Source organism: Trichinella spiralis, assembly GCF_000181795.1.
Source record: "Trichinella spiralis strain ISS 195 chromosome Unknown Scfld4, whole genome shotgun sequence".
Taxonomy (NCBI): domain Eukaryota; kingdom Metazoa; phylum Nematoda; class Enoplea; order Trichinellida; family Trichinellidae; genus Trichinella; species Trichinella spiralis.
Genome location: NW_003526943.1, coordinates 3,252,093 through 3,277,717, shown reverse-complemented (window position 1 = coordinate 3,277,717; position 25,625 = coordinate 3,252,093). Strand labels below are relative to the sequence as shown.

The 25,625-nt window shown below is 30.5% G+C and overlaps 7 protein-coding genes across 7 annotated transcripts; 2 read left to right on the top strand and 5 right to left on the bottom strand.

Annotated features, from left to right (window-relative positions):
- Nucleotides 1-1,839: 1,839 nt before the first annotated feature.
- Nucleotides 1,840-3,329, bottom strand: Tsp_00807 (conserved hypothetical protein). Its single transcript, XM_003376579.1, has 2 exons — nt 3,135-3,329; nt 1,840-1,992 (listed from the first exon to the last, which is right to left on the bottom strand). The coding sequence occupies exons 1-2, from the start codon at nt 3,327-3,329 to the stop codon at nt 1,840-1,842; spliced, it is 348 nt and encodes a 115-aa protein (XP_003376627.1).
- Nucleotides 3,330-3,878: 549 nt separating this feature from the next.
- On the bottom strand, nt 3,879-6,867 carry Tsp_00808 (hypothetical protein). The gene is made up of 7 exons (XM_003376578.1): nt 6,805-6,867; nt 5,282-5,329; nt 5,200-5,256; nt 4,950-5,041; nt 4,816-4,857; nt 4,179-4,212; nt 3,879-4,157 (listed from the first exon to the last, which is right to left on the bottom strand). Exons 1-7 carry the CDS (start codon nt 6,865-6,867, stop codon nt 3,879-3,881), a joined length of 615 nt encoding a protein of 204 aa, XP_003376626.1.
- A 410-nt stretch (nt 6,868-7,277) lies between these two features.
- Tsp_00809 (helix-loop-helix protein) lies at nt 7,278-7,493 on the bottom strand (the record flags this gene model as incomplete). Its single annotated transcript, XM_003376577.1, has 1 exon — nt 7,278-7,493. A coding segment is annotated over one exon (216 nt), but the record flags the coding sequence as incomplete, so codon positions are not given.
- A 2,151-nt stretch (nt 7,494-9,644) lies between these two features.
- On the bottom strand, nt 9,645-10,966 carry Tsp_00810 (uracil phosphoribosyltransferase). Its single transcript, XM_003376576.1, has 4 exons — nt 10,939-10,966; nt 10,023-10,326; nt 9,830-9,968; nt 9,645-9,791 (listed from the first exon to the last, which is right to left on the bottom strand). Exons 1-4 carry the CDS (start codon nt 10,964-10,966, stop codon nt 9,645-9,647), a joined length of 618 nt encoding a protein of 205 aa, XP_003376624.1.
- Nucleotides 10,967-11,451: 485 nt separating this feature from the next.
- Nucleotides 11,452-14,011, bottom strand: Tsp_00811 (zinc finger protein ZPR1). Its single transcript, XM_003376575.1, has 8 exons — nt 13,892-14,011; nt 13,505-13,595; nt 13,385-13,455; nt 13,254-13,337; nt 12,528-12,725; nt 11,906-12,157; nt 11,694-11,849; nt 11,452-11,598 (listed from the first exon to the last, which is right to left on the bottom strand). Exons 1-8 carry the CDS (start codon nt 14,009-14,011, stop codon nt 11,452-11,454), a joined length of 1,119 nt encoding a protein of 372 aa, XP_003376623.1.
- A 2,653-nt stretch (nt 14,012-16,664) lies between these two features.
- Tsp_00812 (protein LSM12) lies at nt 16,665-19,683 on the top strand. Its single transcript, XM_003376574.1, has 6 exons — nt 16,665-16,712; nt 17,555-18,724; nt 18,770-18,880; nt 18,944-19,211; nt 19,271-19,467; nt 19,537-19,683. Exons 1-6 carry the CDS (start codon nt 16,665-16,667, stop codon nt 19,681-19,683), a joined length of 1,941 nt encoding a protein of 646 aa, XP_003376622.1.
- A 549-nt stretch (nt 19,684-20,232) lies between these two features.
- On the top strand, nt 20,233-23,763 carry Tsp_00813 (DnaJ protein subfamily A member 1). Its single transcript, XM_003376573.1, has 6 exons — nt 20,233-20,252; nt 21,139-21,727; nt 21,776-22,175; nt 22,212-22,407; nt 23,459-23,569; nt 23,679-23,763. The coding sequence occupies exons 1-6, from the start codon at nt 20,233-20,235 to the stop codon at nt 23,761-23,763; spliced, it is 1,401 nt and encodes a 466-aa protein (XP_003376621.1).
- Nucleotides 23,764-25,625: the final 1,862 nt, after the last annotated feature.

Genomic DNA, 25,625 nt, shown 5'->3' with positions numbered 1-25,625 from the left:
CCAATGAGAGAAAAGCGGGACCGAGTAAAACCACCCCATTCATTTAATATTTCTGATCAAAAATTTGTTATATTATTGCACAAAACTGAAATGTCATAACTTTGTCAAAGTGTAAAAATTCAAGAAGTTTTAATATTATAAGGAACAATTTTATTAGCAAATATTTTTTACAATTTACTCATTTTATATTTTATTTAATATTTTTAGTATAATATTTATAATTTATTTTGTAAAAACATTTATAAAAATAAATTAGCGTATTGTAATTAATATGTCGATCTGACTTTAGAAAATGATCACTGTTAATTTTCTTCAACAAACATAGTTTAAAAAATTTTAATGTCCTTTTGATTCATGGCTCGGCAACCTACGGATCCAGCCCATCAGACGAAATTATCCAGCCGCCGTCCCAAATGAAATACTATATCCGCCGGCCCACAGTAGCATGATAAACAGAAAGTGGAAGATCATCTACTACTGATCTGCTTGGATGAAAATTTCATAAGGAGGGCGTCATACAGTTCTGTGAAAACTATATTCTTCAATCTGGCATTTATACAAACGTGGTAGTTCACTCGAAAAAAGTGGCATCGGTGTTTAGCAGTACTTATATGTGCAGACAACTCTTTTTAAAAATGAAATACCCGAAGAACAAGTCAATGATGCCCATTTAAAGGAAGTTCTGTATCTGGCCTCATCCTGCTTGTTACCTGCCTAATATTGAGAGACTTTCAGGGAGCACAAAGCATCAAATCTCCCACTGAGTTGTGTCAGTTGTGATTTCATGGCATAAATATTGCTTTAATAAAATAAACATTGTTTTATTATTATTATCTTAATTTATAAACTTTAGATGAATGCGGCCCGCCGTCCATTCACTTACATGACATCCGGCCCCTGTCTGGAAGAAGGTTGCCGACCCATGGTTTAATTCATGCCGGTGAATCATCCAAAGTGGAACGGAACGTTCAGTGAAAAATTGAATGCATATTTATGCGTAATAAGATTTTTGCTTTTAACCGTAAATTTTTGGTATTTTTTATGATTTATGTTGCTGATTATCGCAATAATTCATGGACAATTTGCATTATTCACGTGTAGAAAGTTAAATTATTCCACCAATCGATTGAATGAAAAGCAAAAGGTTAAATGAAAGCTTATTTTTTTTCTATAAAGCAATATTGATTGACATGGGCAATTTTGAAGAGTCGAAAGTTGTTAATAAAAGAAAAAATTAAGAAACGAAAAGTAACAAAAACAGGCAGTGAAAATGTTTTTTTTTTGCATTTTTGCAAGTGGTATTTTAAATCTTTCGATGATTAATTATTCATTTGCTTTTTTTAATCGTCACATTATATATTTATATATGTGTGTGTTTTACACAGACAATCAGATTTCGTTCGTGACGTTCTTAAATTGTCAGAAAAAACCCATTGATTGACTATGTTGATTTTTATTGGAGTGAATTTTGACTTTTGCTCATGTTTAATATTGAAATGCTTCCTACAGGTGAAGTGCTTTTCAATTTTATTTTCTTGCACTTATTATTCACAGAATGGCGAGAATTAGAATTTCACAGTAGGAAATTGATATACCCAACTTGGCGTGATCATTATACAATCAATTCTTTTTGTTAAGCAGTCAATTTGTACAATCAGAAACTATCTGTAAATTTCAACGTTGTCCGGCAAATCGATTGATCCGCTACAGCAACGGACATTTGGAACAAAATGAAAAAACAACATAACATAAAAAAACATCCCGTTTTCAAAGCTTTTCCATTTTGCGGATTTTGAAAACGCTAACAAGTACAACAAAGCAGTTGACAAATCAGTTTTGTCAAATGAGTGGATTGAAATTGGGAATATCTTCTAGACCACAATTGCAACAGCCAGGCAAAGCCAAACAGGCAACAGTAACATGATAGACACCCGGTATTATGCAAATAATGCCTAGAGTGAGAACTGCATATGGTGCATACTGGTCAATTCCCTGAAATGCATTTCAAAATCACTTTCAAATGATGAATTTTTGCGGCAGTAAAATGTTCAATTTGTAATATTTAAATGTTATTTAAAAAAGATTAAATTAATTCAACTAATTCGGATTGTAAATTTTTAATTTTGGCTTGATAACACGAAAGTTCATTGTTTAATTTAATGAAGTATATTTGGTAATTTCTGCAAAACCAAGATGAAGTTCTGAAACGAAGATTAAGCACTTCCTAATTTTAAATTTTATCATTTACAGCTGATGTACAATTACGGTTGCATTACTTTTATTATCATTTCCTTTTTAATTTAATGAAACCATTAATTTCTTTACAAATTTTTTTGATGCATGTACATTTAAATTGAAACACTGTTTGATAGAATATTAGTTGTGTTTTCAATGAAAACAAAATTAGTTTAGTTCATTTACATGTATTTGAAATTTATAAATCACAAATACTGATAATTTAGCCACCATTTGTCCAGCTTGAATTATTACTTTTTATGAAATCTTCAAATTATTTATTATTAAGTGAAACTATTTGTATTTTATTTTGAAATAAAAACACGCGCAATCATTATTGATTGAAGTAAAAAATTGAAATGATACATTATTTATATATTCTCAGCATGATAGATTTTATTGGGATGAAAATGGTAAACAATATGAACACATTGTGTTGAAAATGATAAAAAAAAGAATTCCTTGAATAATTTATCTGTTTTTATCTGAACAATCTGCTTCATTAAGTTTACAAAAAGGTAAAGAACTGAAATAGAAATAAAATTATTTGACACATATTAAAGCTTACAATTAAGTGTTGCAAGCAGAGTGATTTTAGTATTCATTTTTATGTAAAAACTATTTCAGTGTAATTCATTCAGAGCAGAATTATTTAGGAAATTTTAATTTTTAATTAATAATGAAATCATAATTGGTGAGTAGGTGTGTTAGGATTGTTTTCTCGTGAGCTATTTAGCAAACAAGATCAATATTGAGATTGAGATAAACAAAATGCAAGCATGTAATGTGAATTTTTGAAAGTAAGTTTACATATGAAAATGTAAATAAAAAAGGAAAAAAACAGCATAAAAGTTAATGTAAAGCATATTTTACATAATTATATAAATGATCAAACTCACGGAAATGGTGATTGATCCAACAATAAGCAGTCCAGCTCCCACGCTCAGTGTCAGACCAAAGGCGAGTAAAAAGATAGCGTAGATGATGCCACGCCATGGAATGTGCCGCAGCTGTGGTCGGACGTTGTGCTCATCCGAGAGAGCAGCAGTTTCCGATTGAACACGTGGAAGGAGTAGGTGTTCGCCTTGCTTCATCTTTCAGCTTTTACATTTTCTCTCTGGAACTCCAAGCTTTGGCAAAGCTTCTGCAAAGTGGGTGGAAAAAAAAAGATATTCACAAGTGACAAGTGGTGTGAAACAAAAAAGTTTCAATGCAGATGCAAAGATTGAATTTGCAAGAGTCGATCAGTGAAAGCATCAAGTCACCAGGGATTTTTGAACACTGAACCAACGTGAAAATCCAATGTCAATATTTAACACAGTGACAATGCTTTGTCATTGTTGTCATTTCAATGTCATGAAATCCAGCAGAGAAAAAAATAGAAGCAAAATATAATAATATTTTTGAAATGAAATAACAAATAATTTTAAAATACGAATCAATAGAAATTTAATGTACTGATTGAGCAATTTTTGGAAAATGATTTTTGCCCCCCCCCCCTGTAAATTGTGATGCGTTGAATATCATTATTATTATTATTATTATTATTATTATTAATAGAAATTATTTCTAGTTAGCTTTATTAACCTTGAAAAATATGAAACAAGTTGACTGACTTACTTTATAATTTATCAGAACGTTTGTTAATAAATTTGAGAAAATTGAAAGAACAGCATCAGAGCAGCAACTTTGGCAGCCTCCCGCACTACTGGAACAGATGTATCGATTTTAGCGAACGCTTCGATTGGTGGTCTGCTTGGAGTGGTTTTATACAAATGCTTCTGTTTCGGATTATCAGAAATCAATTTTATCAGCTTACATCCACAAGACAAAGACTTTTCCAATGTTGGATACACGCACACTTTATACTTGCTCAGTGTATACTTCGAAATGTCGATTTCTTTCTTTTCAAATTTTCTCAACTGCAATAAAATAATTAATACCAGTTTTATACACGCACACGCAAATTGCAGCTTGCTAAAAATCATATTCAATTATTCAACTGCTATAATTATTGCAAAAAGACAGATAATTCCTAAACACTTCGATATTCATTTTGACAGTTCTTTTATGATTATTTGGACAATTGATTTTAAGCAAAAAACAACTATTTCATTTTGTATTATTGAATAACATTACTACTGCACATTAGTTAGAAAAGCAAACATAAGAAAGTAAATTATTTTTTTAATTAATCTATTAATAAGTTGGTTAATGAGTGGTTGATTGTTATTGACTGATTATTAATTAAAAGTTTAAAACAACTGCAAATATACACAACTGCTCAAATGAAATATTTAAAATTTTGTTCGAGAATAAGCACCTGATTCAAGTGGATTATTTGAATTCAAATTGCATAAATCTTTTTTTGTTCAACTTTAGCAAAACTGCCAAAAGCATGATATGATGATTGAATTGTTACTTTATTAAACCGATAGTTGCATAATAATGAGATACAAATTATTGACAGGGGAGAAAATATGAACTGCAAGCAAATATAATGTGCAATGCAAATAAAATTTACCATTTCCATACAATCAATTATAAATCATAGCAAAACGCGACGGTTTGTGAACATACAAAGAAAAGCCCTGTGATTGCAGTTCAACTTTCAAAGGCGATCTGCAGAATGCAAAAGAGAGAAAAGAACAGAAAATTTAATTCCAAACTGATTTCATCACTTCGCATCAGAATGAAAATATACTGTGATGTACTTGAGAATAACTTTGTTCAATGGTGTGGAAAAGAGTGTGTTGCATGCGGTGATCAAGAGTTCTTTATTTTCTTTGCAAAACTTCACTATAAGCTGTTATATTTGAAATTAATCAATTATAATAAATGAGATGATAAATATATATATAAATGATGAATTGTTCCAAATGTTAAAAATATATTTGAAAAATTAAACTCATGAAGTGAGTCAATGAATGTTAATAAATAATAAGTCTAATCGAATCAGCTTACCTGAAAATAGAAAATTTCGATATCTTTATATGTAAGTTTGTTTCGAATAATATACTTCTAAAATTAAAATTTTACAATAAACTTTGCAATACTTTTCAATATTGTAGGAAAACTCGAATGAATTAAACTTCTACAATAAAACTTAAATTTATGTTTTTCACATATAGTAAGTAAATCCTGTGTAACTTTGAAACACAAACGTAAAATTGCAGTTAGATTTATTAATTGCATATTTGAAATGTAGGAATAAATGTTCTATTCGAGTTATTTGAATGTTTTGATATGCTTTTATTTAACAAATCACCAATTTTATGTGAAAACTTAATTTAAACTTTTGATCAACATTACAACAGTACTGATTTCAGTTTTATTTAATAATTAATTAATGTAATAGTTGTATTAAAATTTATTTTAAATAAATTTAAAATGTGAAAACAAAGTATTCAACAATAGAAATGCAATGAAAGCAAATCTATTAATTAATCGTTGTTTCTAATTTTAATATCACACTGTCTATTTTGCAATCAGCAGGACTGGATGTAAATTTAAATTTATTCTTCAGTGTGCTATATGATATGTTTGTATGAAACAGAAATCAATTATATTTAAAATGAATCTATAATCGTGTCGTGCATTCGTTTGAGTGATTTTGTCGATGTAATTTCATTCTAGTTGTGCAATGCTATGGAATTTAGTAGTATTAACTAGCAATTTTAGACTAAAGATTATCTAATATAGAAGACGCGCTTTGCATAAACAACTCACTTAAAGTAAATAATAAGCATTCCATTTTAAAGCGAATGCATTAATAATATGATTTAAAATAGAAATAAAAATAAGTATACACAAACAACTTTAATTTTAAAATACCAAATTTATTAGATATGTTTAAAATTGCTATTCAACAATAAATCAACTGTGGATAAAAGCTTTGCATTTGAAAACAAACTCTATAATACGGCGTAAATTACCAGAAAAAAATGCAAAATAAAAAAACGACGCTTAAAAAACCATAAACTATTGTTATCTTCTTAAATAATATTGCATTTTTATTCAAGAAAATGACTAATGAATAAATAAAATTCGTGCTTTTATTATGCAAAGTAAAATCTTACTTGTAAACTTTTAATGCTATTTTTATGCTTTGTATTTTGTTGTTATCCTTCATATGTCAAGTGATCTTCTAAATGCATAAATTTGTAATTTGATTTTAATTCAAAATTAATTTCTTTAAATATTTTTAATGCTAATATTTTCATAAACACTAACTAACATATTTTTCAACAAATGTAATTACAATATTTTATAGTTGTTGTAGTAAATCAAGTTTAAATTCACATTAGAAATAAATTGTTGAAATTTTTATAATTGATCTTCTTTAAAAATGTGTAATATTTCAAATTTTAATAAAAATAATCCTCCATAAAAATGAAAATTAAAAAATAAAGAAAAATACAAAGACTATATGATTTGTATAATGAAAATAGCAATTTATTTCTGTAAGAAGATCAGAAATAAAGTATTGGTAAAAATTACTCTTAAAATTGATTATTTAACTTCACATGTTTATGAAAGTTCTTTTACATTTTTTTAATGAAAATTTACTTGAAAGGTATCACAAATTCCAAAAAGTAAGGCAATCAATTTGGCAAAATTAATATTCTTCATAATATCTTTTTTTACTCAAATTTTTAAAATGTGCATCATCGTTTATATTTTATTATCGTATGACTTTACCAAAGATCATGTTTAGTTTATTCTGTTTAACAAATTTAATCTGCATTGAAAACAGATCTCTTTTAATTTATAATCATAATATGCAAAGATTGAATATAAACTTATTAATACGTTTCCTTTTCATTAACATGAGCTTTTCAAGCATAAGCACCTCATAATGATAATAATCATGATCTTAATTTAATCATTTCTTTGGATACGTATGTTGTATCCTTACACACACATATACACACATATATATATATATATATATACATTCATGTCAGTATTTCATTTTATTTATAAATAATCTCTTTGAAATAACATAAATTATTGCTTGGATGTTGTCAAATTACAACAAATCACAACATCAATATACAATCGAGATAAGTCATGTAGGATATAGCTAGACGAAGAATTTCAATTTTGGTGAGCTTTTTATCGGGTGGAAGTGTTGGAAGCAGACGACGAAGCTGTTCAAAAGCACGATTGAAAGATTCAACACGACTTCGTTCACGGCTTGCATGAGCTTGTCGGTAAAGGATGGACGTACGACGGCAACGCCTTCGATCTACTAGCTGATTTGCACTACGTTCTTTTTTCTTGTCAAAGAAAATAAAATATTAAAAATTAATAAATTTAATTATTTTTGCAATTTCAATAAATCACTCTCTACCTGTACCAATAGATGTTGCTGATGTTCATTTGCAATGGTGGTGTTCATTTTGATGTCAGTTCATATGAATAAGCGAGAGTATCTTCATTTGTAAATCTGCGTCACCGTCTTGGCAATTTTATTAGCTTGCATGAATGACAATAGAAAAGCAATTTCCCCATTTATCGCAGTGATTGAATAATAAAAGTGAATACAATTTTATCATCCTTTATTGAAATTTGTTTTAGCCAGAACAAACTGCCGTTTAACTGACCAGCTTAATTTAATTCTAAGTGTAAATTGAATTTTCCTGCTGAACCGCTTTTTCTTCCAAAGCACTTTCTGTTGAATCGCGTCATTATCGTCAATGACTCACTAAACTGACACTGAATCTGTTGTTTTTCACTGAAAAGCATAATTAATTTAATGCTTAAAAGGAAACTTTCTCCCACTTCATCTCTGCTATTTTATCAGTTTGCTCCTGTTCATCATCAGTATTTATTAATTTCATTTACATCTTTTGTGAAAAATTCAAAAACAGTGCTCTTCTTCATTTTTTAAATAAAATTACAGTGAAATTATATCACGATTATTATTTTATTTCCTCATTGAATAAGTGCACTTTTATCAAATAAAATACACATATATATGAGGGCAGATCTCACACTGCCGGCGTTTTATCAAAAGTAGGATAAACGCCGCGGAAGACCTTTACCCTCGCAAAAAATTGTGTGATAATCAGGAATATCACTTCCTGTATTTAATTTCCTTACTCTAAGAGTTCAAGCACAAAAATTAATTTGTTGCTTGAATTGTGACATAAACACGCAGTCGCATTTCCAAGTTGGGTTATTAATAAATTCATATTGCATTCAATTTTTCAAATTTAACTCTGCAAATGTTTCTACTGTAACTTTTTAAAATAATATTAACATTGTGATGCTTTAATTTACAACAATAATGAAAATACTGCAGTTTTATTTAAAACAAATCTTTTCAGAATGCCAAGTTTGAAATGTTTAGCAAATTTACTTGCCTAATATTAATTACAGTATTCAATGAAAAAATGATCAACTTTGGACATTATGCAATTATTTGATTAATAAATTGTTTCATGCAGTGATTGCTACGGTAAATCGAATTGTTTTTTTGTTGATTCAAGTTATTGGCGCTTTTGAGCATAAAAACAGAAAAAGTGCTGCAACTGAACTTCACCATTTCATTGCAAATTGTTCAGCATTTATTAGCAATAGCTTTTGCTTGAAAAATTCAATATTCAATTCATGATCATCCAATAAAACACTGTTTGCTCGACTAGCTGCTTTGAATTGTTCACTTTTGTGCTCATAAATTTGAACATGATAAATTAGCCCTGTATTTATTTGTAAAACCGACCCATTCGTTAATTTCAACGAACAAATCTGTTCGAATTTAATGGTGATATACTGGTGTTATGTGAGTTAAATTTTGCAGAAGAAAAAGAAACCGAATAAACTGTCGTTAAAAAATACCACACTGTTCAGAGGATGTTTTGTTGTCGTTTGTTTGTTTGTTTATTTGTTTTTTATTCTTCTTCTAAAGTGCTTCGAAAACCTTTTTTATGAATGCAAACAAATACACCGTAACCTCTCTCTCGTAAATAACATGATAGATATAATAATTTTTTAACAAATAAACGACAAGCGCATCGCCAAACTGCAGCACAATGAGGGAATCACCAGCGCATTGTTGGCCTGCCGCTTGGTTCTTCTCCGCTACGCTGACCTGCAAAAGTGCAACCGTTTAAACACATCTTTCGCCATTAGCCGGCCGGCATTTTCCCTTTCCGCTCACAATCCTCTTTCATTTTTAATCATCTACGCTCGAACTGTTCGTTAAAATGAATCGTTATTTTTTTGTTTTGCTTTTTTACGAGATACAACGCATACATACATACAGGTATATATATATATATGTATATATATAGAGGTGGATGGGGAAAAATGCTCAGTCAGTACCGAAATATTTCGTACAGAAATAGTTGGGCGGATCCAGACTGCATTCGGACGTGACAATGCTCAACTCCGGCATCACGTCACTTAAATAGTGCAAACTGGACGGCGTGCAGAACAAATTCACCAATATCACATTGCACGGCTTCACCTTGTTGTCGATCAACACTTGCATAGCTTTGTGCACCGTCTTGCCCGTATTCATGATTGGATAAAGTAAGAGAACGTGTCTGCGTTGTATATCTTGAACTAATTTCGAATAAACAACCTTCACTTCACCACTGTCCGCGTCTTTTTGAATCAAAATTTTCCCAATACGCATAGATCGACAACATTCACGAAGACCTTTTTCCATCACTCCACCTACAAATTGTCGTGAGCGATCACAATTGTTCACCAATTCAATACTTTATAATCAGTTTGATGAAATTTGAAAATAGCATACACACACACACACACACACGCAGGCATACATACCACTACGAATGATGCTGACACTGCAGTTGCCGCTGGAAAATCTCAGCCCGTCGTAAGAGAAACCCGTGGGCGATACAACTGTCCACGGTGAATAGGGTAGCAAATTTAAACTTTCTTCCAAAACGAGTCGAATAAGCCGATCCGAGTAAAACACGAAATCACCCTGCGATGTGCACTTATCACGAATGATTGTATGCAATTCATGAATTTGATCGTTCATTGGAACAAACATCACCTTCGAGCCAAAATTGTCCAAAACACAAGTATTCACCATTTTAACACACTTTTCTAGAAATTTAAAATCATTTTTCAAAACCACTATACAATCTTGATTTGCCTTTATCTATACTGTATTACTGTATTTAACGAAATTTGCAGTTATCAAATTTTACATTTACATACGAAAGACATTTTCTATTAGAAAAAGGTTCTTTTATTCGTATACAACATAAAACAATCTTTTCAGCACATATATGATGTACATGAAACAATATTCTGTTCGACAAGTCAACACCCGACGATCATAATGTCTAGTAATGTTATGTAGTCTAGTATGTCTAGTATGTTATGTAGTCTTTTGTAGTATATCTACAAAAGCAATTCAAACATTTTTTAAGCATAACAAATCTGTACCAGCCAATTTCAGATATACATTTAAAAAAATTATATAAAATATTTGTATGTAGCAAGAAAATAACTTTAAAAACAGCAATGATAGTTTATTACATGTTATTACTTTAGACGTTTTGAAACATATCATATTTAAAATTATTAATAAGAACAACAAAATTTAGTTAACAAAATTTTTTCAAAACTTCCAACAATTTCTTAAAATAAATTTTATTCACAGCACATCTGACATTTTTATAGTACTACTTTTGAAAAACAGTGCTCGCTTACCAGAATTGTCAACTCTGCTTTGTACCATTTTTGATGTAAAACAATATGTGTTCACTTGTAAAATAAAACGCTCAAGTAAAATTACGATCTAAAAACCCTGTATCAAACGCTCAAATTTTGACACACAATACAGTACAATAAGAAATTCAAGTAAAATAGGAGATCTATTGAAATTGCAAAATAATATTTCGTATAATTGATTAAAAAGAAATCACTAAAAAATAAACTTTAAACATTCTAAATTATACAAGAGTACATTAAGTACATTTTTTATTTAACCAATAAACAACAAAGAACATCACGTGGAAAATAGAAATTCAATATTTTAAGTATGCTTAAATTGAAAAGTAATTCTGCTAAAAGTCTGCTCTGATGAAATGACGATTCTTATTTTTCACAATGTTCATAACTTAATTAAAACTGTTGTAAATTTTTTTAAACCAAATTATATCAGAAACTTCATTACAACAGTCACCAACAACAACAGACACAATAAAAAGAAAAGTATCAAAATTAAGAGAAAGTTTCTGGTGGCTTCTCAACTTCCGATGAGTAATTTTCTGTATTCATATCGTTTAATCCAAGTTCTTCATTCTGTTCCCAGCTTCGTTCGTAAAATTCAACTTTCAACTTTGAGTCTGGATTCGGTGCAGTTAAACTCTTCAAATATGAACAATCAATCGATGACTTTGTAACAGTTTAAAATTTCCAAAACTACATTATAATTAATTATAATTAATTAATCAGTTTCTCACTTCAATGTAACTGTTCCCTGACGGGTCGTCGAAAATCAAATGATATGCAAATTTTCCTTGACTTGCTTGGTCGAGCTTTTCTAAAAAGCTTCTCATGCGCTGCTGTTGATCTGGTGAAGCACTGTCACCAAGAGAAAAACAGGATTGATTTTCAAACTATACAAAAAACTGAGGTCATAAAGAAATTTATATTTATCTAAAATAGATTTTACTGTTTCTTTCAAAGATTTCAGCAAACCTTCTACAGTAGTAAATTTACTGCCAACTATGCCCATGCCAACTTCCAGTTCCAATTCTGGGATATAAAGAAAGCAGTTTTCTGATTTCAATATGTCTCTGGTCAAATCGCAAGTATCGACAACATGCAATGTTAATTTGATGCCTCTTTCGGCAATACCAGATGCAGATTTTACTTCATTTGTTCGATGTCCACAATGTTCGCAACAAGTGGCCATTATAATAACCTCTTTGAAGTAAGGAATATCTAAACATCATTTAAATTTTAAATTAAGCATTACTCAGATTGTACCACTTTAGCTAAAATGGTTACTAATGAATTTCATATTCGTTTCGGCTTGCTTCAAGCAGTTTGGACAATCCACCGAAAAATGCAGCACCTGTTATTGACTAATAATTATTCTTCATTCTAAGTTTATAGCAAAAATTCAAACAACAGCTTACAAGGTCAGCTCTACAAAAACGACTGAATTTTATTCCATTCAGTAAAATGTTGCAAACAATTAAACAGAACGTCTACGCAATAACTTATTCGAGTACATTTTGCATTTTCCGCAAATTAAATATCAAAGTAAATAAAGAAAAAATTCAGCTTACTTCATTTCGAATCGCTTCCCGTGATTCCCAAACAGGAGGCGCATCCTCATCGTTTGATTCTTCAACGTCGTCGGCAACTAAACCAAGAAGCTTTTCTTGCTGCAACGATCGGTGATAATGAATCGTTGTTAACTGCGTATCAATTTTCTCTGGATGAGGATTCTCTATAAAACTGTTACCACTGGGATCATCAATGATCTAAAATATATTTTAAAATAGTAGACGTTTATTTCAAAAATATTTACAATTAAATCAGTAAAACTGTTATAATATGTAATATGACAATAGCTAAACAAAATTTTAATCATAAATATTCATAAATTTATAAAATAAATTCAATTAAAAGATTCTATGACGACTGAATTAAGAAACATTTTAAAATAACAAATTTCTAAAAGTAAATTCATATTAAAATAAGGTTTAATGTTGTTATTGTATTTGTACCGACATACCTGATGATCACATACTGTAATTAATAGTATTCTAGCAATATAAAAGTGACTTTTGACAGAAAAGAAACATTGTTCGAGGTGTCTACTCAAAAATTTAACTAACTTTTCAGTTATAAATTATCCATTATTATATTACACATTACGTTGCGGTAAAAAAAGCTTGGCATACAAAGGAAATGAATTTCAGTAATTAAAAATGTAAAAAATATGTCAAGTTTACCATTCAATGTAATACTGCAATATTGCAATCAAATTAAGTGTAAGTACAACTCACCATTGAAAATTCTGTTTCACAGTTAATCAACTGGGACAATTTATCAACAAAAGTTATCAATTTTTCCTTTACATCTTTGGAAACCTATGTATGTGTAAATTAATGGTATAAATAAATACAGTATATCTCACTTGTCTATCTTCAATAACTTCAGACAAAGAAGATTTCGCTCGTAAAATAATGCCCTCTAGTGTGGTTATTTCTGAACAGCACAGCTAAATTAAAATGTTTCTTTGTTGACAAATTTATACCTCCAGTATGTTCCCCAGCAGGTATTTCAAATTCCAGCTCAGGCAAAGAAACAGTAGCATATTCTGACTTAACAACTTGACGGTTCAAATCCTAAAACAGAAATTTACATCAAAAAATACTGTTAATTGTGGTAATTTAATTTAATTAAATGAAGCATTTCAGGAAATACCAATTTGTTTAAAATTTTCAACTGAAGTCTCAAGCCAAACTCTTGAACTTTGCCACCAGACGACACTTCATTATTCTTATATCCACATTTATCACATTCGAAAGACAATAGTATTACTTCTTTCCATAAAGGAATTTTCGTCACAAGAATTTTAGTTATTCCCTAAAAAGAACGGGTTTAAATCTTCTTTGGAGTAAAGCTTTATATAAAGACAAACTGTTTCATGACAGTTCATGCATAGCGATTCAATTTCAGATGGCAGTTGCTCTTGATCGTCTGCATTTAGATCAACATAAACTGAGCTATCAGATTTATTTTCATTTCCACTGATATCCATTGCAGACTTTGCTTGTTATAAAATAAAAGTTATTCCATTCACAAAATCATTTGGAAACAGTACAGTAATTCATAACAACAGACTTGATTTTCTTCTGTGTTGTAAATATTTATTGTAAATATTAATAATGTGATCGAATTCTTTTTCCTTAAAAGTTACTTTTTATCGTTTCATTTATTTTTTTAGTAAACAAAAAATAAACATAAATGCATAAATATTGCATAAATGTTTTTTCATCTTATTTATCTTGTTATATCTGAATTTTCTACGACGTAAATGCTCCAAGTATATAAACGGCGGGTGGTTTGCCATAACTCTAATGGTCCTACATAATTTATGTGATATGTATTTGAAAATGAACGATCAGTGTGCTTCATATTTTTTTATTTCTGATGTATTTTTATTAGTTTTATCAGTTTCATTTTCCTGTAATGCTTCTATGTCATGTTAACATTTTGTTTATCATTGGTGCCGTTAAATAATAAACATGTTAATTTTGCAAGTCTCTGCATTTACAGGTATAAGTGCAACAAGTTGACCATGTTCATAGCATCTGTTTCTCAGCTCATTTTTATTCAAAATTATATTTGAAAATGTATTAAAATTTATATAATTACATTTATAAAATATTTATATTCACTTATATTTCGCTTTTATTTATAAAACATTATGGATTTTTACAAAAAAGCAACGAATAATATGACATGAAGTTGATGAATAAGAAAATAACCGGAAAATTTTTCAAATTTCTCAATCGACAATTTGAATTCGCTAAGCTTTAACGTTTAAGTTTTTTTTGAATCAGAAATGGTTCAACTTTAATTTTACAAATAAGCAAATTACAAATGCAGATAATTTTGATGCGCTACGCCGTTTCTTTTTTTTCTGTTGATTGCCACTGGCAACTTCAGTAATACGCATTACATTTGGCTTCAATGGTTAAAACTTTCAAAACATTTTAGAAGAATTCAGTTACAAATTTGCAATGTTCAACGGAAAACATCAACATCTGTTTCAGATTAATTTTGAAGTTTTTTATTTAAATTTTAATGAAATGGATGCATCAATAAAATGATTTGATTGCTCTCGATAACTAACAAAAACATAAACTGGCATTAAATCAACAAGCCGGTACGCTTATTGAAAATAATAAAAATTCGCATGTTTGAGGAAACTACAAAAAATTATACGAAGCAGAAAATCAAAAATTAGGCAAGATTTGTCTTTTCTTTATCTACAGTTAAGCAGTTTCTGCTGTATTATATGTTCAGTCCCAAAAACGGCTGCGTCGCAGAGCATCTGAGCCAAATGCTATCGACATGTTGAATGAATATAAATGAAAATCAAATTGGAAAGCTTGACGTAACATTAGTAACGAGACAAATGATAAATCAGTTCTCTGCTACTTTTGATTTATCACATTAATTTTTGTTTTTATCTTATATATACATATATATTTATTTATATTTATATTTACATTTATAAATAGTGAATTTAAGGTCTTGAATATACACTTGAAAAATCCTCAGTACTATATGAACAGAAAAGTGTTGAACATTAATAATTTTTTATATTATTTGTAATATTTCACAAGTTTGATATATAATAGTTTTTCATCTGTTAATCTGAGCAGTGTATGAATGTGATTTATATAAACATCTTCATGCTTTACTGACAAATAATACAAGAAGAATTAAAAAATCTATCAATTAAGGAGGATTTAGTCGTATTTTATTGTATTTCGAAGTATATATTTTTATTGACTGATTACAAAATTTTTTAAAAATATAGAGCAGTTTGCGAGACAGCTTTAGTTATTATGCAAATTCAAAGAAAGTCGCTTCTGAAATGATTTAATATAATATATTACATTATATTATTATAGTTCATATGCTATTACATGTAGATATTATCTACAATATTAAAACTTAAATTGTTATAAATAAAAATAAATAAATATATTTATAACAATAATTGGAGGTAAGGTTTACTTCAAAATCGTATGGTTATTATAAAAGCTGTATGTTGTATTGCTTAAAAACGTCATTTGGTATTTTTGATTGATAAAAGTTTACTCAAAACTAAAAAAATGTAAAAGAACAAATAAGTCAGACAAATTAAGAATAGTAATGCTAGAAGATGTTTTCAAGAAATTCCAAAACATGTAAAACGCATTGAATATTACTATTTCAATCACTTGAACCAAGTCAAAATTGAATATTATAAATTGGCAAATGTTGCCTTTATATATAAAGAGTAAAAAAAATAAGTTTTGGATAACATAAAAGAGGACATTAACGTGGCATTAAACGTGACGTTGCCTTTTTCACTTGTTCACAAAAAATACCCATCTTCACAATTTGTCGTCATTTGCTTCGTTTGTTCTTCATTATGAGTCGCTTGGCTTGCTAAGACTAACACATCTGTTGCAAATATTTTAACGCTGTCAGCAGCTTCAGGATTCGCAGGCATTCTGACTGATGGCCATATGCTGATTCCAATTACAATTGACTTTCGTCTTGCAAATTCTCAATTTTCCTCTTTGCTCATTATTTGAACACTCATTCGTTTCTTCGGATTTCGTATTTGAAAATAAAACTTTTTCATAAAACACCTTTTACAATAAATACTGCTGTGAAATAATGATCTGACAATGTTGGAGTTGAATGCCGGAAATTTAGAAAACGACATTTCTCAACTGGTGAGAATTTGCGACATATATTTTTTAGAAATTAAAAAATATCCTATGATATAACGAATAATATTTTTAACAATAAGAAAGAATAATTTAGATATTTTAATCAATTTACATTTCTTCTCAGAAAAATTACACCCAAGGCTGTTGTTTATTTTGATTAAGAAATGATTTATTATCAAATAAAATTATAACTCTTTATTAGCATAATTGTTTACTTCGCACACTTATTGTTTGTAAAAATGTGTTAGTTAATAATCAAATAATAAACATATGTATAGGTGAGGTGTATGAGTTGAACAGATACATTTCACACATTCTAATATACTGAACATTGATTATGAATGTTTGTGTTCTTTAAATTCATACATTAAGAATAAAGACAGAGTTTAAAGCGTTGAGCATAATTTGATATTACGTTTTCGATTTGTTTATATTGAAATGCATGCTTAATATTTATTTATTTACTTTAATGTGTTTTATGAGTGTTTACTTGAATAAAGTCAATTTGTGAAATGAAATTTATAACAGCTATTCTTTTTTTGTACTTTAGTTCATGATGAAACAATTAGTTGAAATTTTGAAGAGTTTAGCTAGCAATAGCTTAAAATGGGAAAAGTTAACAGTGTATTCAAGTATTTACAATACCAATTTCTTATATAAATTGAGCAAACATAAATATGAATATGAATATGAATATAAATATATATATATATCTATTTTAGATATAGACAGATGGATAACTTTTGATTAAAGCATAAGATTGATTATATACGATGATGAAGGATATCAAGATAAAAGAAGATAAAAAAAATAGGGGAGGAAGTTAATTTTGAAATTTATTTCAGTCCAAATCTCAAACTGAGCAAGGAACCGTTGCACAGTTGGACAGCATTAGCCAGAGTAGCAATGGCTTCATGACGGCTAGTGATTACGGTTCGCGTGTTAACAGTTCAGTGACCACCGAACCACCTTGTCCAGTCCACGGTCCGTTTGGTCAGTTGGTGCCGAAAGATTTTGCCGATGTAGCCGAACCGTCCGCTTCTACTAGAGTGCTGGCAAGCAGAAACTGTATGCAAAGTTCGGGCAATGTGAAGAGACGGTCGTCGAAGTTTCGCTCTTCGGCACGCAGACCGTTACGCAGCTTGGACCACAACGCCTGGATCCGGGCGACCATTGACGACGCAGCCGACGACTATTGGAAAAGCCAACAGTTGAGGAAGAGGCTGCGGGCTTCGATTCCGGAAGAAGAGCTGGAAAAGCGTGAAACCGAGAAATGGACCGTGATGAGAAATTTGATCACAATAAGCGTCGCTTTTCTGTTCGAAGTATCCGCTTTTCAAGGCTTGCAAAATTTGCAAACCAGCATCAACGCGGAACAGAATTTGGGCGCGGTTTCTCTGAGCTGCATCTATTTGGGCAGCGTTGTGTCGTGCTTGTTCACGCCCGGCTATTTGCTCAATCGAATCGGCTGCAAAATGACAATGATCGTATCCATGTCCATGTTCACACTGTACATGCTGATCAATTTCCGAACCACCTGGTACAGTATGTTACCCGGCTCTTTGGCGATGGGCTTCGCGTCGGCTCCACTGTGGGCAGCCAAATCCACATACCTGACCGAAACCGGCATCCACTACGCCGAGTTGAACTTCGAATCGCCGAACATTGTGATGGTCCGCTTTTTTGGGATATTTTTCATGGTCGTCCACCTTGGTCAAGTGTTCGGCAATCTGATCTCGTCTTGGATATTGGAAGCAGCCCTGGCCGATCAGCCGGACCGACCGCAGCTTTTGGACGCCGTTGACAACACTTGTGGTCAATTTTTCATCGACGCTTTTCACTTGTCGCCGACGGCTGCTAAAAATCTTCGACGACCACCGATTTCCATCATCCGCTCTCTGTGCGGCGTCTACTTTTGCTGCACTGTCGTTTCGGTGATGGTTTTGAGTCTGTTTTTGAATCAGCTTCGCAAAGATTTATCCAATTCGAAAAAGAAGCCAAGATTTAATTTCGAAGTAATTCAGTTATTAAAAAAACACTTTTTTAAAGCTTTCTTCCAGGTATGGAAAACGACAATCAAACATCTCAAACAGCCTCGCACGCTTCTTCTCATTCCTCTCACTATATTCAACGGCATGGAGCAAGCGTTCATAGCTGCCGATTTCAGCAAAGTACAAATATCACGCCCAATTTCAATCATTGTACACTCAAATTAATTCTATTTTCAAATTTAGGGATATGTCGGATGTTGCTTAGGCATCAGTCACATTGGATCAATATTAACCTGCTTTGGTGTCTGCAACGCAATTTGTTCAGTACTGTTCGGTCCTTTGATTCAACTGTTTGGAAGGATGCCACTGTTCATGTTTGGTGCAGTCGTGGACATGCTGATGATATTCACTTTATTAATATGGCCTCCAAACCCGGCGGACACTGCTATATTTTACGTTGTCGCAGCAACCTGGGGAATGGCAGACGGTGTTTGGAATACTCAAATCCACGGTAAAATAATTATTTCACACTTTTTCACATTCGCTCTTTTTTTCATCTTTGTCTTTCAGATTTGTGGGTATTATTATTTAAACAAAATCTCGAAGTTGCCGTTGCTAATTATCGCCTTTGGGAATCTGTTGGCTTTTTGATTGCGCTTATTTATCACTCGTTGTTTCCGATGACCATCAAATTGTACATTTTATTGTCATTTCTTTTAATCGGAATAGTGGGTTACATATTTGTCGAAAGTTGGGATCACATTGCGGTGAAATGATTTTTTTTGTCCATGAAAACAATTATATACATATATAAATATAATTTTTTTTATTTTCAGAACAGACTGAAACATGGAAAACATAAAATGGCATGCGTTAAAAGTAAATTAAGCGAGATGTGCAAAGATACTCCCAACTCTACTAGTTCTGATATCAGCCGCTGTCAAAGTGCCACTCCCAGCAGTTTGGCTACAAGAAGACTCTGATGTTTACAGCATTAAAAAGCTACATTGACACGTTGCTTTTATCATTCCATTTGACTTACAAGTTGCATTTCATTTTCAAGTATTTCTTTAAAATAATCAGTGCTTCTACTCAATTACATCTGTGCAATAAAATAAGCCGTCAATTACTTTTTATCATTGATTATTTTCACAATTAAAATCAATACACTTCTAATTCACTCAAGAATGTACCTGCATCACATTTCCACTTTTATATCAAGATTTAACACGCACTTACATTACTTACATATGTTTGGCATGCTGTTATTTATAAAATAATTCTACTTGATCAATACGGCAAAAATTTACCGATATTATACCCTTTGAATGGGCAAGCAATACAACATTCTGTACGTAACGATTCAGTGCGAAAAAATATGTTATTTATAATACAAAATATTATTGAAATCAATTTGTTAAAAAACATACATACTGCTTTAGTAAAAAAATACCTTGAAATACTTTTGCTTTTATAATGAAATAAAATGTTTAAATTATTAACTACAGTATTATGCTGATAATCAGTAAAGAATGACAACATATTCTGCAATGTATGTATTTTTTTAAATAAAAATGAAAAAATTCACTTTTAGATATCTTTTTTGCTAACAAATTGATGAGCTTCAATAAATATAATTTTAATTCATTTTTGCTTATAAAACTTGAGCATTACCGTAATTAAGAACTTCCTCAATGCGGATTCAAAGATTATTGTTAAAAATAATAAATTCTAAAATTAATAATATGTAAAAATAATAATTTATAAAATAAATGGCAATTAATTTCAATATATTTAATGATATTTTTAACATTAATTATTTCATAATTTACATAGCATTAATTATCATCTATAAAACTCAGGCAGCAAAAACATTTTATGTCTATGCATACATATTGCTCAGATTCAACATGCATAACATTATAGCACGAGATATTTAATTAAATATATGAAAACCTAACATTCCTAATATTATGAGAGTTTTATTGTATGTACAAATATGACATCCACGCAACATTTTTTAGCAATTATCAATAATACCTCTGATAATTTTATACGATATTAAACATTTATTTCAATAAAATTTTCTAAAATAATATCTAAAACTTTTTCAGTCATATGATAGTACATCATATTACTACAGTAAACATCTATAACCTTCTAGAAAGTTCTATAGATTGGTTTTACCTTTGTGCCATTTATTTCTTACTATCTTTCACCGAGTGGTAGCTTTGAGAAAATATTCATTCGCCCATCTGTTCACTGTTGAACATAAGAAAGTGATACATTACATTTTCTGTGATTCTTCGTTATTCTCTCAAGTATTTGGGAGCTTCTCTACCTTTCATTTTTCAACGCTGACTGATACACTACTTAGAGCGAAAGTTTCGAGCATCTTTTTTTTCACAGGTTTGAATTTGAAATGTTTTTTTATTTAGGCACAGAGAACTTCAACTCACAATGGTTAAAGATACAAAATTTTACGACATACTGGAAGTGAAGCCCGGTTGTACTGAGGCGGAATTGAAAAAGGCGTATAGAAAATTGGCTCTCAAGTATCATCCTGATAAAAATCCTGCCGAAGGTGAGAAATTCAAATTGATCTCACAAGCATATGAAGTGCTTACGGATCCAGAAAAGAGGAGAATTTATGACGAAGGTGGGGAAGAAGCTTTGAAAACTGGTGGCAGTTCTGGCTTCGGTTATTCCTCACCGATGGACATTTTTGACATGTTTTTTGGACGATCTAGTAGTCGTCATCGGTCGCAGGAAAATCAGTGTGACGATACTATTCACCAGATGCCAGTTACTTTAGAGGAAATTTATAATGGTAGTGTGCGGAAATTCTCAGTTACTAGGAATGTAGTTTGTACTAAATGTGAAGGGCGTGGTACCCGCGAAGGTGGTGTTCTCAACGTCTGTTCTACATGTAATGGCAGTGGATATCAAGTTAAAATGAGTTACCTTGGGCCAGGCATTGTTCAGCAAGTGCAGAGTGTCTGTAGTGAGTGTCGTGGCAATGGCGAGGTAGGAAATTATTTGTTTTTGTCGAGTTATTTCATTATTTCTGTTTAGATCATTGCTCCGAAAGATCGCTGCAAAGAGTGTAACGCTCAGAAAGTTATCAGACAGAAGAAAATAATAGAAGTTCATGTTGATAAAGGGGTACCTGATGGAAAAAAGATAATATTCTACGGCGAAGGAAATCAGTCTCCTGGAATGAAACCAGGAAATGTGATTATAATAATAGATGAACAGAAGCATCCTATATTTCAAAGGAAAAGTGATGTTCATCTTTCTATGACAATTGAGATTTTATTGAGTGAAGCACTTTGTGGAATGTCAAGGATAATTACAACGCTTGACAATCGAAAACTATATATTCATACTCTGCCTGGTGAAGTGATAAAGCAGAGTGATTTAAGATGTATTGAACAAGAAGGTCTTCCGCATTACAAGAATCCAACTGAGAAAGGTAATTTGATCATCATGTTTGATGTAAAATTTCCAGAACCAGGTAGTCTGTTACCGGAGAAAATTGAGAAATTGGAAAAATTACTTCCTCCAAAAGAAAGCGTAATTGTGCCTGAGGACGCAGAAGTAGTAACAATGTCGGCATTTGAGCGTGAACACGTTGAAGCTGATGAAGCAAGTGATCAAGAAGATGCTCATCATCATCATCATCCAACTGTTGGTTGTCATCCCCAGTAACTGCTTATATGCGAGTGAAGTTCTTGCTTATAAAAGGTTGTCATCTTTCCTGTATCTTGTTTTATTCAGATTACTATTCTTTTATGTTCCATCTTAATGATGAATCAATAAAAATGATGGGAAAATGTGTTATATTCAGTTATACAAAATGCATGTTTTCGTATACACATAGTTCATTTGATAGTGAATTGTGTTAAAGGTAATAGGAGAAATTTCAAAAACTGATAGCGCAATGAAAACGAAATGCAAGCTCATATATGATTTGTCATTCTGCTGATGCTAAACCTGTATTTTATTTTTTAAGCAACATCGTGAGAAAACTAAAAATGTTTTGTTTACAATTTAATCGTTTTTGATTAGCATTTCAATTATTTCCTTCACAAACACAGTATGCTTAAAAGAAATCAAGTCCAAATACAACAGTCCACTTGAGTACATTTTGTAACGGAAAGAATGTTAATACTACATTTATTATATTAACTACTAAATTGCTTTGATTCACTTAAAACTTACCTGACGGCAATGAATCAGAGCGCCTTTACCAAATTCACGTTTAAGATGCTAAACCTATATTAGTTTATGAAATTGAAATCTCTTCGAACAATTAATTACACGTGTTATTCATTTCTAATACACACATATTGCTTGCCCACATTTCACAGGATCGATATATATGCTGTTTTTAAACTCATGTTTCCGAAATATGATTTTTCTATGCATTACTCACAGTACACAAATTCTTTCTTTTCATGTATTTTGAAAATAAATGACAATCATAAAAACTAATGCATGTCCATTTATTTCTGACGCAAACACAATTAACAACCTCTTTTTATGCATCAAATTAGTGCGAAATCAAGCACGCAGCTTCTAATTTTGAAAATAAGCAGTTACATTAATTTTTTTAAACTACTAAGTTCAAAAATGATGCATATTCAAAGGTTGTAACGTGATCGACATTCTTTCAGAATCTGATTAAAACCTTCACACAGATTCAAATCATTGTTTTTCGCACATTCTAAAAACTGGATCATTTCAAATTCACAGGGTTTCTGTAGTGGCTGCTGATTCAGAGCTGAAACAGGTTGCTGAACAGGGACTTCCGAACTGCCGTTCGTCAGCGAGTTGCCCAATGCATGTCCCTAATAAAAATAAAAGGTATTAAAGTATTAAATTAAAAAAGATATTTCATAGATGCGACTAATTCAAAAAATAAACTGAACAGAAGCAAAACTTCTTAATATTTTACAAATAATATAATCATTAGGGAATACAACTCTTACCACTGCAGAACCCACAGCAACTCCAGCGGCTGTGGAAGCCATCTGACCAAAAATCCCGGAACCTGGTGACACAGGAACGGTGACCGGTTGCGCAGGAGCTGGCGCAGGCGCAGGCGCAGGACGGTGCGCCGGCGCTCTAGCTGGAGTAGGTCTATAAAGAAAGTTCGACCGCTAAATTATACTGAGAAGCATTTTTAACACGACAATGTTAATACAGAATTTCGGTTCATGATTAAAAAATAATCATATAGAGGCTTCAGAAAATTAAGCGTTATTTTTTATTAGCCAACATACCTCGGACGAGCTGAACTTCTACGTGGCATTCTACGCGAAGAAAATGAGAGAATGACGTTATGTCTGCTACAGTATCAAGACATATAAATGAGCAAGTAAAAACGCTGTTACTGTAAATTTTCAGAAAGGTTATTTATTTGATTTTGCTGCTTATTTGACTTTATAGTCTCTTTAATATCATTTTATTTTTTAATCATGTAAATATAAACTTTATAGTATAGGTAAACTAAAAGTTGGGTAATTTTTTTTATTTTTAATTTGAAAATTTTAAACTAATCTATTTCAGTTTAGGAAATTTATTAATTTATCAATTCAGGCAACGAATTTACTGAAATATGAAATGAAATAATTATTTAAATATTATTATAAATTCAAATTTGTTAAAATATCAATTTGTTGCATTTGAACTTTCATATCATGTAATAAGTAGCATGTGTAGTGTACCTGTAATAGGTTCTGTGATGTGTAATTTAGCTTTACTGTATTTGTTAACGTTATTATTTAAGTACTATTTTGAAAAATATATGTTTAAAGACAGATGATTCAAAGCATTAGCCTCTTATTCGATTAAGGTTTTTAGTAAATGTTATATAATTAAGGAAGCTACGCAATTATTCAATAAACAATTCAGAAAAGATGATTTTATTGTTAATTGCCGTTTATTAATCATTGAATGTCATTAAATTATATTCCAACTGTTATATAAATACAAATATCTTGCGAAGTAATTTAAAAAATTTTTTTTACGTAATTTACTGGCATTGCAAAACCTAATTATGCCATGTCATATGTTGCCGTGACAACCAGTTTTAGTTATTGTCTGTTTAACAACTGAAGTTCTTGTGGTAAGAATCGAATCTAACTTGTATTATAAAATACAGTTTTCATAAAGAAATTAATGTGAAAAAATTAGTGTTGTGTTTAGCTTGTTATTACAGTAAATACTTTTTTAACGTAATTACATTTTTATTTAAGATTTTATTCTTAAATTTTCAGTTTAATGAAATGATACAAATAAGTGTTATCAAGCAAATTTATAAACATTTTTTTGTGTAGTAGATATTTTTAAATTTCCGTGAAACAAAATTTCTGCTTACTATGTTTTTAAATGTGTTTTAATTTAAAATAATATTTTAATAATTTATGGCATTTTATCAACAAGAACTCTTATTAATAACATATTATTATAATTATATAAAAGTTTCAATCTGAAAATTGTTTAGTTCAGAAAATATATGAAGCATTGCAATGGAAAGTTTTATAAATAATTCGACAGATATTAAAAATTACATGAATGATCATTATTATTGGAAAAAGCACTTTGCTGAATTTGAGAATTTCCCTTCTGGTATTTTATTTTACAAGCATATTTCATATTTAAAAAAGTAATTATTTGCATAATTTAGAATTGTTACTGAAGCTTGTTTTCAATGTGCAAAATCGATCGGCTAAAGTTATTCAATCAAAATTCAAAACCTTCATGACTGACAAAGCAGCAAAAGAAAAATGTGAAAAAGCCGCCGCAGTTATTCAACGAAATGTTTGTTTTTCTTTTTCTGTTAACTGAAATTCAACATTTTAAATAGCTGATCTCAAAAATTAAAATTTTTTTTACCATAAGCTTTAGAATAATATCC